The sequence below is a fragment of the Xenopus laevis genome, chromosome 2S (genome assembly GCF_017654675.1).
Source record: "Xenopus laevis strain J_2021 chromosome 2S, Xenopus_laevis_v10.1, whole genome shotgun sequence".
Lineage (NCBI taxonomy): Eukaryota > Metazoa > Chordata > Amphibia > Anura > Pipidae > Xenopus > Xenopus laevis.
Genome location: NC_054374.1, coordinates 137,886,128 through 137,903,030, shown reverse-complemented (window position 1 = coordinate 137,903,030; position 16,903 = coordinate 137,886,128). Strand labels below are relative to the sequence as shown.

At 35.3% G+C, this 16,903-nt stretch overlaps 1 protein-coding gene across 1 annotated transcript; it reads left to right on the top strand.

The window, feature by feature from the left end:
• Positions 1–8,796: 8,796 nt before the first annotated feature.
• Positions 8,797–12,864, top strand: hoxc13.S (homeobox C13 S homeolog). The gene is made up of 2 exons (XM_018250143.2): positions 8,797–9,545; positions 11,563–12,864. Exons 1-2 carry the CDS (start codon positions 8,882–8,884, stop codon positions 11,817–11,819), a joined length of 921 nt encoding a protein of 306 aa, XP_018105632.1. The 5' UTR covers positions 8,797–8,881; the 3' UTR covers positions 11,820–12,864.
• The last annotated feature ends 4,039 nt before the right edge of the window (positions 12,865–16,903 follow it).

Genomic DNA, 16,903 nt, shown 5'->3' with positions numbered 1-16,903 from the left:
AACCAACTGAACTAAAAAAAGGGTTTGAAGGCGAACAACCGCTTTAAATTAGCTAAATATTTCCAAAATCGTTCTAAATAAGACAAATGATCAAAATGCAGGATTTCTCGCCCGTTTATTTTTGCTTTCATTAATTTATTCTACAATCTCTTTTAGTAGAGTGCACTGTAACTCTTACTGAGCGAGAAAATTTGAATTTCATATTTACCTTTACCTGTGAGCTTCCGAATAAATGTATTAAAAAGCCCAATCTTCCCTTTATTATAATGCGCCTGTGTTGGAATATGTTTATTCATTATACACCAGAAGTAATTCTTTTGCATAAAAGAAATACACAAGAGAAGGGATATCAGTACAGTCAGAATTGTATAATTTACACTTAACCTAATTTCAGAAATAAAATTGTAGAGCTCGACAAATGTTAGTAGTCTGATGTGATTTAATTTTGGTTGTAATAATAAACAGTACTACTAGATGCCTAGAGTAGTGCGGTTTGTATCAAACCCACGAATATCCAGTAGTAAAGCCTAACAATACAATGCAACCGTTAACAGAATGTTATTTGTATGTAATTATTCGTGTTCAGACACAGACCTTTCGAGCTCAGATTTAATAGAACAATGGAAAAACAGAATAACATAAATAGATGATATAGATAGATAGATAGATAGATAGATAGATAGATAGATAGATAGATAGATAGATAGATGGATAGATGGATAGATGGATAGATGGATAGATGGATAGATGGATAGATGGATAGATGGATAGATGGATAGATGGATAGATGGATAGATGGATAGATAGATAGATAGATAGATAGATAGATAGATAGATAGATAGATAGATAGATAGATAGATTAGATAGATAGATAGATAGATAGATAGATAGATAGATAGATAGATAGATAGATAGATAGATAGATAGATAGATACTGGCATTAAAATTATGCTACCATCCTATAATTTACTTTTTAATGTAAGAACTACTCAGTTTTAAGTTAATTCCATGTAATAAGCCACTTTATATTCGGTTTTGAGATAGTTTCTAGCTCAATGAGCCGTTTAAAACATCCTGTAAAGTGATATTATACTACCAAAAAAACTTCTATTTGCATCTGAAAACAATGTAAAATATAATTATAATATTTTAAATACTATATATTATCTGGTTTGGAAAAAAACCCATAGCCACTTTTTGTAGTTGTGTAAAGGATTCAACTTTATTCTACATCCTTTAACTCCTAAACTTCTAGATGGATTCTTGTCTTAATGACCTGGGATAGTTTAATATGCTCAGCATTAGGCAAGGCCTGTGTCTGCCAGGAAATATGTGAGCTGTAATGTGACTATAACCTTTTCAAAAGCACATGTCCCAGTATCATTCAAATTTATTTAACCCACATACATTATTTTTAGGCTCAAATCCTCTAAATCCTGCAACAATTTCTTATATTTTGAATAATCTTCTCTGAATATATTTTACATCAAACCACAACATGTGCTATTGGCTATAAGCATTCCATTTTTCCTGATATTAAGCTCTGAAAAGTCAGGACATTTTAACCATTGAAAGGATTAAAGGATGTAAAGCTTTCATTGAATACATAGAAGACACGTATGCGCTGCATAAGATAAAATTTACAATCATATTATTCATTTAATGCAGGAATCCTATGTTTTATTGCACTGCATATGCTATTAGTTCTACTGTATAGCGCGAGGCCCCACCCTGCCTCCAAATCCACACAAAAAACAAAATACAAAATATAAAATACAAATATTTACTTTCTAGAAACGGTGTAGCATCTGAAAGTGCAGACTGCTTTGGACGTTATGGTCGCCATAAACAAATGGTTGTTTTCCTCTTTATTTAAATGTTAATGGGCCATTTCTTAAAAATGATGAAAAACCTTAATTCATAGAGGAATCACTGGCAATTTACAGTATAATAAACTCATATTCATACTTACAGATATCTTAGTCCTTTACAAGGATAAAGATAGAGAAAACATTGCTGTATTCTTCAATATTTCCATGAATTTCTAGGGAAGCATTCAACTCCGAATCCTAACCAAAGCAAATAGGCCTCAACGTGTAATAGCCACTGCCATAGATGGCTGGTAATAAAAGGGCCTATTTTTACTATGCCAGCAGGAAAGATTGGGAACCACTGATTTAAAAGGACTAGTACATGCAATGCATTGTGGTTTACAACCATGCATTGTAGAAATGAATGTGTATATATGGAAAATTAACAATTATAACAGACATATACACATAGGGACATATGGGCATTTAATAACAAAAATTACCTTAACAATGACTGAACAAACTTGATTTACTTTGATATTAATATTGCTAATAAACCAGGTTCATTGAGCTATTAGCTCTGAGATAACTTAGAATTCGACGGGGTAAACAAGTGGAGATTGTCATCTTTCTACTGAACTGAATTTTTAGATATTGAACATTTTCTAGTGCTACTGGTCCTTTAATAAAAATGCATTTGCTTTGGCAACAACAACAACAATGCCTTGTTGCTACCAGTCATTTTAAAAGTCAATTCTAGAAATAAGTACTGTTGCTCCTTGTTATAAAATTGGCCATCATCTGAGAAAAGAACAGTGAATGGTTATTATGGCATTATAAGTCTATTGGGGTTATGTAATAAAAAGCAGGAAGTTTGCCCAGGGACAGTAACCCATAGCAACCAATCAGCAGGTAGCATTTACTGGTCACCTGTTTAAATGCAAACATCCTATTGGTTGCTATGGGTTATTGCTCCTGGGCAAACTTAGTGCCTTATATTAAATATGGGGGTATATGTTCAATATGAGCAAAGAAACTGAATGGAGAAATTCTGGCTATTCTTTCAATTAAAATGCATATGTCTTGCTTGTTTTTATCATGAAGCAGTAAGGTGCATTTGTTTACTTTCATACCATTGATTAGCTGAATTAGTTTAACTAGATATACTGAACTCTATAAAAACACATTTTAGTCTCTTTGCCTTAACTGTTTTGATTTATTAATAATCAAAGTCCATTATGCAGGAAAATTATCTGTCTTGCAAAAACCAAACATGGAGTAGCTCCAATATCTGTGTAGTTTATGTGTAGAAATTCTGTGTAGAAATTTAAAAAAAGAATTTTTGATTAAAACAATTGAAAAAATGTATGTTCAATACAAGCCTTATTCACTGAACTCGTTTTGAACAAGGGGATTTACTGCCCCTTTAAAGCATACTATAATGTCACTTTGTTGCTAATATTGGTGTTATTACTGCATAAAGCTATATTAGCATAGGAAACTGTGCGTTATTTTACATATAATATAATCCCCTGGTCATTTAATAAACACATGTAGAAGACCTTAATGCTATTTAGTAAATCTGGATCAAAGTTTAGCAGAGTAGTTTTAAAACATGTTGGGTATAAAAAGTTATATATAAAAACATTTTAGAAGTGAAATTTGAGAGTGATAACTTTAAGTTAATGTCGCATCCAGCCAAACTTTTGACCCCATATTTCTCTTTAGGCAGAAAACATAAATATAAAGATAAAGTGATAGATGATGATGACTGATGATGATTAGATAGATAGATAGATAGATAGATAGATAGATAGATAGATAGATAGATAGATAGATAGATGATAGATAGATAGATAGATAGATAGATAGATAGATAGATAGATAGATAGATAGATAGATAGATAGATAGATAGATAGATAGATAGATAGATAGATAGATGTTTTATGCACAAACAGAATACAATTCAATGCACAAAGGGCTAGAAATCTAGATAGATAGATAGATAGATAGATAGATAGATAGATAGATAGATAGATAGATAGATAGATAGATATAGACAAGAGCACAGACATATATAGATGGATGGATGATAGTTGCATTCGTACTATATTGTACAATAACATTAATGTGATTTCCTTCAAATAATAAATCTTAGGGGACGATACCTGTACATTAAAATCCAGAGAGCAATACAGGCATTTATTTAACAAGATTCAACAGATGCGAAAACGCATCCCTGTATTCAATTCCAGATTTCCCAATCAAAAGTTATCTCATATAATTTAATCTGACCAAGTGTGTAATAAACAACTATAAATAGCTGCTTAATACTTATTTCATTTTCTTTCTTTTTTTTTAACGAAAATATTTTGCAATGGCTATGACACATCATCAATATCCCGACAAACTTCATGTTGCCTGTGTGCTGCTTGGCTGTGACAGCAAGAAGAGAACAGGGTTCTGCGGTGTTTTAGAGCTCGCTATACATACAGATCTGTTCGCCTGTGCAATAGAGCGTTGCATAGCAGCTAGCAGGCCCAGTCTCAAGGGACGCCTCCTGGATCCCAGGCTTAGCCAACATCAGTGACTGAGGGAATGGTTTCTGCAGTAGTTCAGCTCTATGGGTTTGTACAGTTAAATCCTTCTTCCCCAGCCATTTGGTAGTTTCATTGCATTCACGATCCAGTATTAGATTCAGAACTATAACCCCAGCAATGATGCTAACATAACAAGACCACACAGTCATATTTAACAGTCACTGATTCTCTTTTTTTGTTTCCACTTTTTTTTTAAGTCAATTGTCTGCTTTTCATGATTTTATGCAGGGAAAGGGAGAAAAAAATCTGATGGGCTTTTTAAAATGACGGTGTATTGTGTGTGTTTGTGTGTGTGAGAGAGAGAGATAGAAAGAGAGACAGAGACAGAGAGAGAGAGAGAGAGAGAGAGAGAGAGAGAGAGAGAGAGAGAGAGAGAGAGAGAGGGGAAAGACAGAGATAGATATTCTTGATATCCTTATTCTGCTATTTCCCTTTTTATTCTTTAGCACAGTAATGTTTCCATGGCGAATTAATAAGAGCCGATTCTCAAAAAAAACCCAAAAACAAAACATATATATATAATGGGTTGAGTGCTGAGGAATCTTGTATTTGTCTATATATATATATATATATATATATATATTATATATATATATATATATATATATATATATATATATATATATATCTATATATATCTATCTATATATATATATATATAGATATATAGATATATATATATGTATATATATATATAGACAAATACAAGATATATATATTGTTTTGAGTAGTGCAACGTTTGCAAAAGAGCTGCTACATCATATAGTTTTAGACAAATTAGCTGTAATGTAAAATACATGGTTGTGTGGTCGTTATAATACTATTATACACGTTTACTTGCTGTGTGTTTTACTTATATTGTTTATAAACAATTCAAGGATTCGATTCAGCCAGAATGTACAACAGAGAAAAGGAAATACAAAAGGAGATGTATTTCAGAAAGCTATGCCCGGTATGGGCGTATGAATTAATGTATAGCGAAAAACTGTGCGTTGATTCTGATTTTGTTAATAAATAGTGATGCCTGCAAATAGCTGCAAATGTCAGTCTGCAGTTAATCCGACTGGATGACAAAAAAAAATTATCTATATAATTTGCTGCTGCCTGGAATGTTTAATTTCCAAGTCTGTTCATGTATTTAATCTGAAAATGATATGGTGAATTATTTAAACGTGCCCTCCATATAGCTTTCAGTTGCATCACCCTTGCAGGAGACTGCAAATAACAAGGTGCTATTCCTAAATGCAGGCTGTGTTTTAGAATGTTGCACCCATGCGATTATGTAGGTGGGACTAGTGTAGGGCGAGGGGCACTGGCCACACAACTGCTGCAATACAGACACTATGTTCATTTCAGACTAATATCTGGCCATAGATATTAGTCTAATATTATAGATATTATAAGATATTATAGATATTGGTCTGATATTATAATATATTATAGATATTAGTCTGATATTATAAGATATTATAGATATTAGTCTGATATAAGATATTATAGATATGAGTCTGATATTATAAGATATTATAGATAATAGTCTGTTATTTAAAAGATATTATAGATATTAGTCTGATATTATAAGCTATTATAGATATTAGTCTGATAGTATAAGATATTATAGATATTAGTCTGATATTATAAGATATTATAGATATTAGTCTGATATTATAAGATATTATAGATATTAGTCTGATATTATAAGCTATTATAGATATTAGTCTGATAGTATAAGATATTATAGATATTAGTCTGATATTATAAGATATTATAGATATTAGTCTGATATTATACGATATTATAAGCAGAAACACCTAGGTGGCACTTCTCGATGACTGGAAAGGCGACATGACTTTACTCTTTAACTCTTTCTACTAAGCCATTTGTTTGAAACAAATACTACTTTTCTAGAAAGAAACGAAACGAGGAAACAGAAAAATGAATCTGGCACCTTTTCAAAGCATGAATGTTCCATAGACTTGTATATATTTCCTACACAGACAGTAGCCTTATAAAGCAGAGGTGGGGGAGTAAACTCCCTTAGTAGAAAGCTTTACACTAAGAAGTATATGCGGTTTAATGTGACTTTTGTCTCTTTCCCCCCCCCCTGTTTTTAACTCTGAAATCTTGAAGTCAATACTGCCAGTCTAGACGCTAATTAAGACTCGGCTTGTCTAACATTTTTAACTTGACCTTGGCCTTCCACATATTTTTGAGGCAGAACAATAAAAAGCAGGAATGTGCAGGACAATGCCTGGCTGCAGAAAGAAATCACAAGCGGCAGGGCTTTCAGTGACTTCTTACTTTTTCAAATGCTTGTCAGTCCCCGGGACCTTGTTTTAGGTCAGCGAACAATAAGCAAGTTTTACTGTGGTTCTCTTGGAGAATGTGATTTACCGTCGCAAAAAGAAAGGGTCTCGTTTCTTTTCTCCAAACACAAGGATGTCCAGAGGAAACTGGAGGAAGCGAGGCCGCTGTACATCTTATATCACAACCAACATATCACTTGTATTATTTGCTATCATATCACTCCATGTTGTGCTTCGTTTATCATATCAAACGTTCCTCGCACTACCTGAAAGGTTGATCAAGTTCGTTTATTTAATCTGCACCAACAAAGGTCAATGGCTCGTCCTACTTATTGTCCCATTCTCTGTCTCTCAAATACACCCACAAGCAAACTCACAAACATATATCAGTATGAAGTGTGCATTTTTGGTCAGTTGTCCTCACTTCCCTATATAATTCCCTTATACATAACTATAGGTAGTTCTTTGCCTAAAATATAACTGCTATTTAACTGTTATACCTGCTATATAGTTTATCTTTATTAAGGCAATTGTGTTGCAGAATTTCTGCAGCTGGCTAGAAAAAAAAGGCATCCACATAGACCCATATAGATTACACTGAGATTGTTGATGATGATAATGATAGATAGATGATAGATAGATAGATAGATAGATAGATAGATAGATAGATAGATAGATAGATAGATAGATAGATGATAGCTAGGTAGATAGATAGATAGATAGATAGATAGATAGATAGATAGATAGATAGATAGATAGATAGATAGATAGATAGATAGATAGATGGATAGATAGATAGATAGATAGATAGATAGATAGATAGATAGATAGATAGATGATAGCTAGGTAGATAGATAGATAGATAGATAGATAGATGGATAGATAGATAGATAGATAGATAGATAGATAGATAGATAGATGATAGCTAGGTAGATAGATAGATAGATAGATAGATAGATAGATAGATAGATAGATGGATAGATAGATACATGGATAGATAGATAGATAGATAGACATACAGACAAAAAATAGATAGATAGAGAGAGAGAGAGAGAGAGAGAGAGAGAGAGAGAGAGAGAGAGAGAGATAAATCGATAGATAGATAACAGAGAGAGAGAGATATTAAATAGAGAGAGAGATAATAAATCGATAGCTAGATAGATAGCAGAGAGCGAGAGATATATTAGATAGAGATAGATGATAGATAGATAGATAGATAGATAGATAGATAGATAGACATATATATAGAGAGATAGATGTTCTATACACATAAGAAAATTCATACTTACCAAAGAATGCACAAAGGGCTCGAAATATAGTTTTTTCGGACATTAATGAACCAACGAGCCATTTTTCTATAAAATGTATTAGATATACTGCCCTTATTGCGCAAACACACACATGCACTATTTCGGATATAATGTAGGATTAACAGCTAATGCATAACCATCAGATTAAAAGAAAACGTGTAAGCAATCAATATTGTATTCATAAAGCAACCATCTATAGGCACAGTCGATACCTTTATTTTTTCTGTGATGATTACACATGTTATTGTTATTCAAGCAATTATGGATCTAAGATGAAACGTATATCTGCTTACTGTTTTAGGCATGCCATGCTGATTTCACTGCAAATCTCAGATGTAATGTGACAGCACACATATACTATAGCATGTGCACGGAGATTGGCAGTAAATCCCACGATTTTAAGTTGCCAGCACAAAAGAGAAGATTTAAAAGACGCATTGAACACGGTTTCTAATCTGCTACTACATTTCTGAGTCGGCTAATGATTGTCTTCCGATGTCTTTTATTTCCCTTGCAGGCCATCTTTGGGTGTCACCCTTTGCCTTTAAGGCTTTCGGTGCCCTCTCGGATAGGAGCCATTGCCTTCCCTCAGCGCCTGGAATTGCAGTCAGCAAGGACTCAGCCTGCCTTGCCTGCGAGGTCACGTGCTCCAGACCCAGCTCATTGTTGTCTATTTGTTTGGGATCACGTGAGTCAGGCAGATTTCTTAATGAACCAGACCCACAGACCTGCCCCCTGTCCGTCCTACCTCCTTAATCCCGGCGCATGCGCGCGCCTTACACATTCATGTTGAAGGAAATTAGGTGACTCTTTTGGGAAGCCGACTTTTTAAAAGCGCGGCCAGACCATGCTATGACGACTTCCCTGATCCTACATCCACATTGGGCGGATACCTTGATGTACGTGTATGAAACAAGCCCGAATGAAAAGAATCCCAGGAAAAGCGCAGCCATGGAAGGACTGAGTGGGAACTGTGCAAGCAGCCACTGTCGGGATTTTATCTCTCACCCGGGGCTGGGGCGCCATTCTGGTGCCATTGGATCTCACCAAGGACCGGTGTACACGGACATTACCTCCCCAGAAGCAGCGAGACAATGCGCCGCTCCCCCGACTTCTTCCAGCGCGTCCCTCGGCTATGCGTACCCATTTGGAAGCAGCTACTACGGCTGCCGGTTGTCCCAGTCCCACAACGTTAATTTACACCAGAAACCCTGCTCTTACCACCCGGCCGAGAAATACCCAGAGCCCAGCAACCCCTTGCCCAGCGAAGAATTCTCCTCCAGGGCGAAGGAATTTGCATTTTATCCCAGTTTTGCCAGTTCCTACCAGGCGGTCCCTGGCTACTTGGACATGTCAGTAGTACCGGGGATCAGTAGCCACCCGGAGCCCAGACATGACTCGCTGCTGTCTATGGAAGGCTACCAACACTGGGCTCTCCCTAACGGCTGGGACGGGCAAGTCTATTGCTCAAAGGACCAATCGCAATCCGGTCACTTATGGAAAGCACCTTTCCCAGGTAATACAGCCTGACGTCCCTCCCTTATGTCTGTACATTGCACTGCCCTTCTGCACTATTGCCTCGCAGGATTTCTAGTGTCGCTGTATGGGCAATGTAGTAGAACTGCAACTGTAGCAAGAAGACTTCCCCAGATCCTTGCGCTCTCTTATTACTCTCAGAAACAAGAGCAAGTGGGCTCTGTCTTATAAATCCTTCCGCGCCGCAATAAAGCATCACTTTGTCACATTAGAAACTGCCCCGTCAGACATGGGGGAGGCATCCGAAACGTTAGCTTTCATTTCTCATTTAGCGCCATATTTTACCCCACAGCGTTTGCTATAGGGCGAGCGATACACACAAACACCAGGTCCCCTGTAGGAAACAGATGGAGCTTGTTGTACGTACTGCAGATTATGAATTGCTTGTCTTGTTCATGCCGACCTGCTTGCGATTTGTTTTTCACTTATTAAGACTTAAAAGTTTATTTTAAGTTCTGTACCGGGAGGCGAAATAATACTGCACCTTATAAAGGCAGGCGGGCAGTTCAAATGGCAAAATGTGCCTTTTATTTGTCAGTTATTAGTGAACATTGTCATCTATTAGCCTGACATCAGAGCTGGACACAATGTGTAAAGTTTACGCCTGATTATATTTATTGCTGAAAAGAATATACATTTTATAGAAAGAAAACGTTTGTACCCTGTCATAGGTTAGCATTTAGCACTTCTGTCTGTCTATCTACCTGTGTGTGTGTATTTGTGTTTGTGTATTTGTGTGTGTATTTGTGAGTGTGTTTGTGTGTGTATTTGTGTGTGTGTATTAGAAGTCACACTCAGGGGCTGCGGTTTCTCACTTTTGGTCGCACAGGGGAGACCCTAAAATGTATCTATCTATCTATCTATCTATCTATCTATCTATCTATCTATCTATCTATCTATCTATCTATCTATCTATCTATCTATCTATCTATCTATCTTTCTATCCATCTATCTATATCATCTCTCTCTCTATATATATATAATGTGGGAATCATTACCTATCATCTATCTATCTGTCTATCTATCTATCTATCTATCTATCTATCTATCTATCTATCTATCTATCTATCTATCATCTATCTATCTATCTATCTATCTATCTATCAATCATCTATGGTCTTGAGAAAGGTCTTAGGCACAGACCGAAACGTCGACCCATTTTTAATGTTAAGTAATAAAAAATTTGTATTTTTAAACCTTTAAAAGTTCCCAGTGTGCATCCATACTTCGGAATATATATATATATATATATATATATATATATATATATATATATATATATATATATATATATATATATATATCATTATCTAGAATCTATCTATCTATCTATCTATCTATCTATCTATCTATCTATATCTAACGTAGTAACTAATTGATGTACTGGTGATTTCCATATGGTTACCATAGAGTATAGTAAGGCGGATTTGCTGGAGTTGCTTATTTTTATTTGTTTATAATTTTACTTGGCGTCAAGCAATTTACTGCAACGTAGGTATTGCAGCTTCTACAGATAAAGACCTCATCTCAGCAAATAGAGGAATAATTCTCAAAGACATGTTCAAGAAAAAAAAATCAATGTGACTCAAGATGTGTTTTTCAGGAGGAAAAAAATAGTGAATATTTTATAGAATTTGTGCAGCTGTATATTACAATTCGCTCTGAGGTGTATGTGATTGGGGAAATGGCCCACTCTTCTCTCACTCACATCTACAAGTTCAGAATTCGCGTGTAAAGCCAACAGCAGCCCTTTTACGCAAGTTATTTTACTAAATGTGACCATCTAAAGATGTTAGATGAGATATAGTGTCCATTTCAGGCGAGTTCCTAGCCGATTACTCAAGAGCCAGGCTGCATATAGGATGTCAGTGTGTGTTTGCTTCCATTGAGTGTGATGAGACACAAATAGCTGGTGAGAGAGATTAGCTGCAGTGCGCAGATCAGGAAGGCTGCAGTATAACAACAGCTTGTCTTCTTTGTGTCCCCCATCAATGCAGATGTGGTCCCCCTGCAGCCAGAGGTGAGCAACTACCGCAGGGGCAGGAAAAAGCGAGTCCCCTATACAAAAATCCAACTGAAAGAACTGGAGAAGGAGTACGCGGCGAGCAAGTTCATTACCAAAGAGAAAAGACGCAGAATCTCCACTGCAACAAGTCTGTCTGAGCGCCAGGTCACAATATGGTTCCAAAACAGAAGAGTCAAGGAGAAAAAAGTCGTAACTAAATGTAAGAGCGCTCACATTCACAATACCTGACACCAGGAGGACACCTAGCTAGGCCTTTATGTGAACAATTATTTATGTCATTCCCATGTATAGGACATATCCAGCAGAGACTCCTCCGAGGAATATTTAATATATGGAATGGAACAAGGTCCCCTTATGTTTCTGCTCCTTCTAATACAGCTGTGAATAACAAGGAGACGGATATAACATCTTAAAGGGGACACAACCTTGACGCAGTCACTTGGAGCGCCTCTGTTTCATTTTCTGAAGTTTTCATGAATTGTCTGCTATAAGCTGTATATATAAATATACTGTGCGTTCCACGGTGCATCTGTCCCACACCTGTTTCTCGCCTTTGCTTGGATATGAAATACATTCAGTTTAGACATCTGCATCTTCTTATGAACACTGACCAGCGCTTTACGGTTGCACTTAACCTTTGTAGCACCAGAGAGTGGTCTCTGCTGCTTCCACTTCCCCTTTCCCATGTAGCATACCCATCTGTTCTGCTCTAGAACACACCATCAGCACCTCAGTCGTCTCTGTATTTTAACTAACAAGCTCTTCTCATTCTGTGGCAGCAGAAAAAAATGTCAAGAAGTCATTTGGGATTTACTTAGTAGCAAAAAAAATGCGTAAAAATAATAATTTAAAAAAAATAAATGGCAGTTATACATAGTTATATATTTGCTTTACACATCAGTATTATATCTCTTTCTGCCTCAAAATATTTGAGGCTTAAATGAATTTTATTATGACATGCATCCACTGTCGGGGGACGTATGTTTGTTTCAGTCACATTGATTGGACGTTACCCTACAACATATGCTATATTTAAAAACTTCACTTTGCAGCTTGTTTCGTTTTTTTTTTTTTTTTTTTTTAAATCGAATATACCCCAATTGACGGTCATTAACACTGCTGCATTTTCCAGACAAGCAGATTTTCCATAAGGTATGCTGTATGCAACTCGTTTATATTATTTTGTCGTGTATAATGTATAGTATTGTGGTGTCTAAATATATTATGTAATGGATAAAGATTCATTTCTGGAAATAAATGTCACTTGACTTGATGTAGTTCTAGTCCTTGTTTACAAAAAAAGCAAAAAACACAGGCTGCATTGGAGATCCCTTGTATTTTGCTCTATAAAAAGCTATATGTTGGCGCTCTATAAATCCCTAATAATAATAGTAGTAATAATAGTTATAATAGTAATAATAATAATAATAATAATAATTTACACAGAAGGCGATTGTGGGCATGGATCTCAGAAGAATCATGTTATAAATTAATATTTATTGTTGTGTTGTATGCACACAATCATTTCTGTATACCTTCTAAATTTGGTCTAAGAGAGAATAAGTTTGTGGGCTTTTCAGCACTAGAAAATGCAACATCCCTGACAGACTCCTTACCTCCTCCAATTTCAGAAAACCTAGAGTGAAATCATTCCTACTGGACATATAACCAATCCTGTAAAATACATACTATACAATATGCCATTTTAACAGGTAAAATGATCCAGTGACTCAATTCGCTAGGAGTTCACAGGATCAGTCCAGAAACACATGCACATAATTCATATGTAAACTATGTTGATTTTTGCATGCAGAGAAACACATGCTGCTATACATGTCAGGTTATTAATAACCCTACCTGGCTGCGTAAAATCAGTAAAATGATCCAGTACTTGCAGGGCTACCATCAGCAACTCACATTTTTGCTTGGGGCCCTTTGTGACATATTGAATAACAATAAATAATGGTTTTTCAGGGCCCCTATACTTGAACAAGCTGTTTTCCTCCCCCTGATGAGTGCCTTGAATACCTGCACTAATATCCTGGAGCTAATTCTGACAATGACGCTACAGCCAATTTTCTACTAGAGTTTTACGCGCATGATACTGTGGTTTTGTATAAAGCGCCTCTTAAAATATAATTCAAGGTGTTCCTCGAATCTATGCATTGTGTACCATATACAAATGTAATACTTGTTTACAGTTGTATTGTAGCACAAGCTGATTAATATTAATTGAGCCAAACTGTAAGTAGAAAAAGCCAATTAATCCTAGTACATTTATAGTTCAAATGTCATGTTGCAAAGAAAATGTCCAAAGATCCTGGGTGCCATGGTATATGTCCAATGTAAGTGTCACATGTCATGGTACCCAGAAAAAGTAGGGATGGATTCTTGTATATGAGACATTCCATGGTCCCCCAAAAAAAGTCTGGCTGGTGATTAAGGACAGTGTTTCTCTACTGTACTGGAAGACACATTCTTTGGACATATATGAGACAGGAATGTCCAAAGCTGAGACATCTTCAGCAAATGTACATTATAATATACATTATATAATGTACATTATAATATTTCACTCAAGGTTGTATGCTTGACTAAATTAGGAATCTGACGTTTTTGTGCTAATTATTCTCCGAATAGAAATGGACTCATCGCTTTGAGATGCAAATTGCTATTTTAACAGCAACAAATAAATCAATAATTTCCCTGCTTTCAGCTATTTTTTAGACATGCTGCACAATGCCAAGGGCAAGATATGTCTGAACTTCTTGATCTACACAGTATACCAAATATACAGCTGCTAGCAAAGATACAGACAGCATTATTAAATACACATTTATCCTACATAGGTATATATATGTGTGTGTGTCTAAGTATATATGAGTATATATCATACATTTAATCATCTAGTAATATTGTAATTGCGAGAAATACAGTGTGTATGAGATAGAATGTGAAAGTAACTTGATTTAGCCTAAAGCCATCAGGGGTGGCACAATACTGTCAGTGTCTGAATAAATCTACTGTATATGACAGTTATTTTTTCTAGAACTAAGGGTATAATCCTCTACATTATGAGTACTCTTTCAGCATACTAATAATTATTCTTACTAGTAGTCGCTGTGCTCCCCAGAACTTCACCACCGGTCCTTCTTGTTTTTATTTCTACAGTAATATATCAATGTTGGACGTGGAAAAAAGATCAACATACAAAGCAAACAAAAGGCCAGTTCAAAAAGCCTTTCCTGTGCATCAAATTCTTTCCCCCCCCCCTTTTTTTTGGGACCTAGTGTGAATAAATATATTTATTTATTTATTTATTCTTCATGTGCATCAAATTATATATTATTATTATTATTATTATTATTATTATTATTATTATTATTATTAACACGTAGTTATATAAAGCACCATCATAAATTGCTGCTCCAGCATTTTTGGGAGTAATCGCAATAAGATCATTTTGTACGAATAGCTCAGTTAAAAGTTTTTCATCAATTACCGGCTATTTTCCATCCCTTAAAGGGGAACTATGGCTAAAATGAAAATTGAGTATAAACTTCAGCATACTGAAATAAGAAACTTTGTAAATACCACCAATTAAATATTCTGTACTGTTTCTGAAATAATCAAGTATATGTTCACTATGCCTCTCTCAGCATCTGTTTCTCTTCATTCTGTCTTCATGCAGCAGTTGGGTGTCAGATATTCATTGACAGATCCCCTATTTCTTATAGGGGGGGCTTCCTTCCTAGCAGATGAATTGGAGCTCCAGTACAAACAACATCTAGCAAAATAACTGCCTTTTGCACAAATTCTGCATGTAGAGAGACAGGATTTCTGGTGATTTTAATAGAGTGAGCTCTAATACATCTTTTAGGCAAAAGGAGCCCCCCTATAAGATATATTGTATCTGTTGTTGAAAACTAATAAAAATTGTCAGGATAAAAAAAAAAAAAAGATATATTGTATCTGTCAATGAATATCTGACACCAAACTCCTGCATGAAGAGTGCATGAAAAGAAACATACTGAGGGAGGGTAATTGAAGATGAACTTGATTTTTCCAGAAACGGTATATCATTTTTAATTGATTGTATTTAGAAAATTTCTTATTTCAGTATTCTGAAGCTTATTTTCAATTTTCATTTTCATGATAGTGCCCCTTTAATTATCTTGCTAGAACATGGAAACCATACAGAGTGGTTAAAGTGTATGTAGGCTTTGGAGAACACCAGTACCCATGTTTAAGCATATACAAAAACCATTACACAGTCACAGATGCATTCAATAAAAATACAATTTAAAAGATAAAAAAGAAGAACAGGAGCTGTCACGTTGCTTGACTTATGTTTTCAAAGACCCATGTAGAACACTTCCATCTAGTGGTCATAATTTGGAGGCGCTGTCTTAATAGACTTTAGAAGATGCATTGACAGCATAGCTAAGCAATAAAACAGCCCGGCGAGACAGCACTGCTTCCAGAGTATTATTATAGAAATCTGGTTAGGAGAAAAACGTGACTACACTGATAAGATTATCCTTGTTCATTCCTTAGGTGCTTTTCTGCAACCTTGTAAAAATTAACTTGTATTTATTACGCAATTTGCAGATTTTTTTTCTGAATAAATAAATTGAGGACAGCCAATAAAATACTTAATATATTCAGGATCCTAGAATATTTTATTGTTTTCAGTGGGAAATTGTAATGTACACCTTTTGATGTACACCTTTTGACAACTCTGTATATTCTGTCTGAAAATGTTCTTACCTAGAAGTAGCCAAGTCATAATATAGTTTCAGGACTTAGGACTGAGAACATCAATCAAATGTGTTCATCTTCTGGAATGGGTGCACATATACAGGCAGCACCGACTGTCTCTGAATAAATATTAATTTGATTCAGAAGAAACATAAAAATATGATTTTAGAAAGTTGTGGTGCGTTAAAACATGCATAACTGTCAGATATTAATAAAGAACATTTTCTGATTCACAGGAATAGAAAAGTCCACCCTTTGCCAATATTGGATTTTTTAATCACACATGATTATTTCTTCCCAAAGGGGATCTCTACCACTGTTTTTTTTTTTTGTTCACTCCAAGTTTCACAGTAACTGACAATCAAGCTTGGTGGCCTTTAGAAGTGTTTACTAGAGTAAAAAGGTATTTTCCTCAAATGTCACCTTGTGTGACCTTCAATATCTTGGATACAGCATCCAGTTATACCACAAAGGGGTAATTTCAACAAGTAGGGGTCCAGGTACTCCCACCTCAGACCGGTACAGTCAATAAGTTTCAATCACAGGCTAGC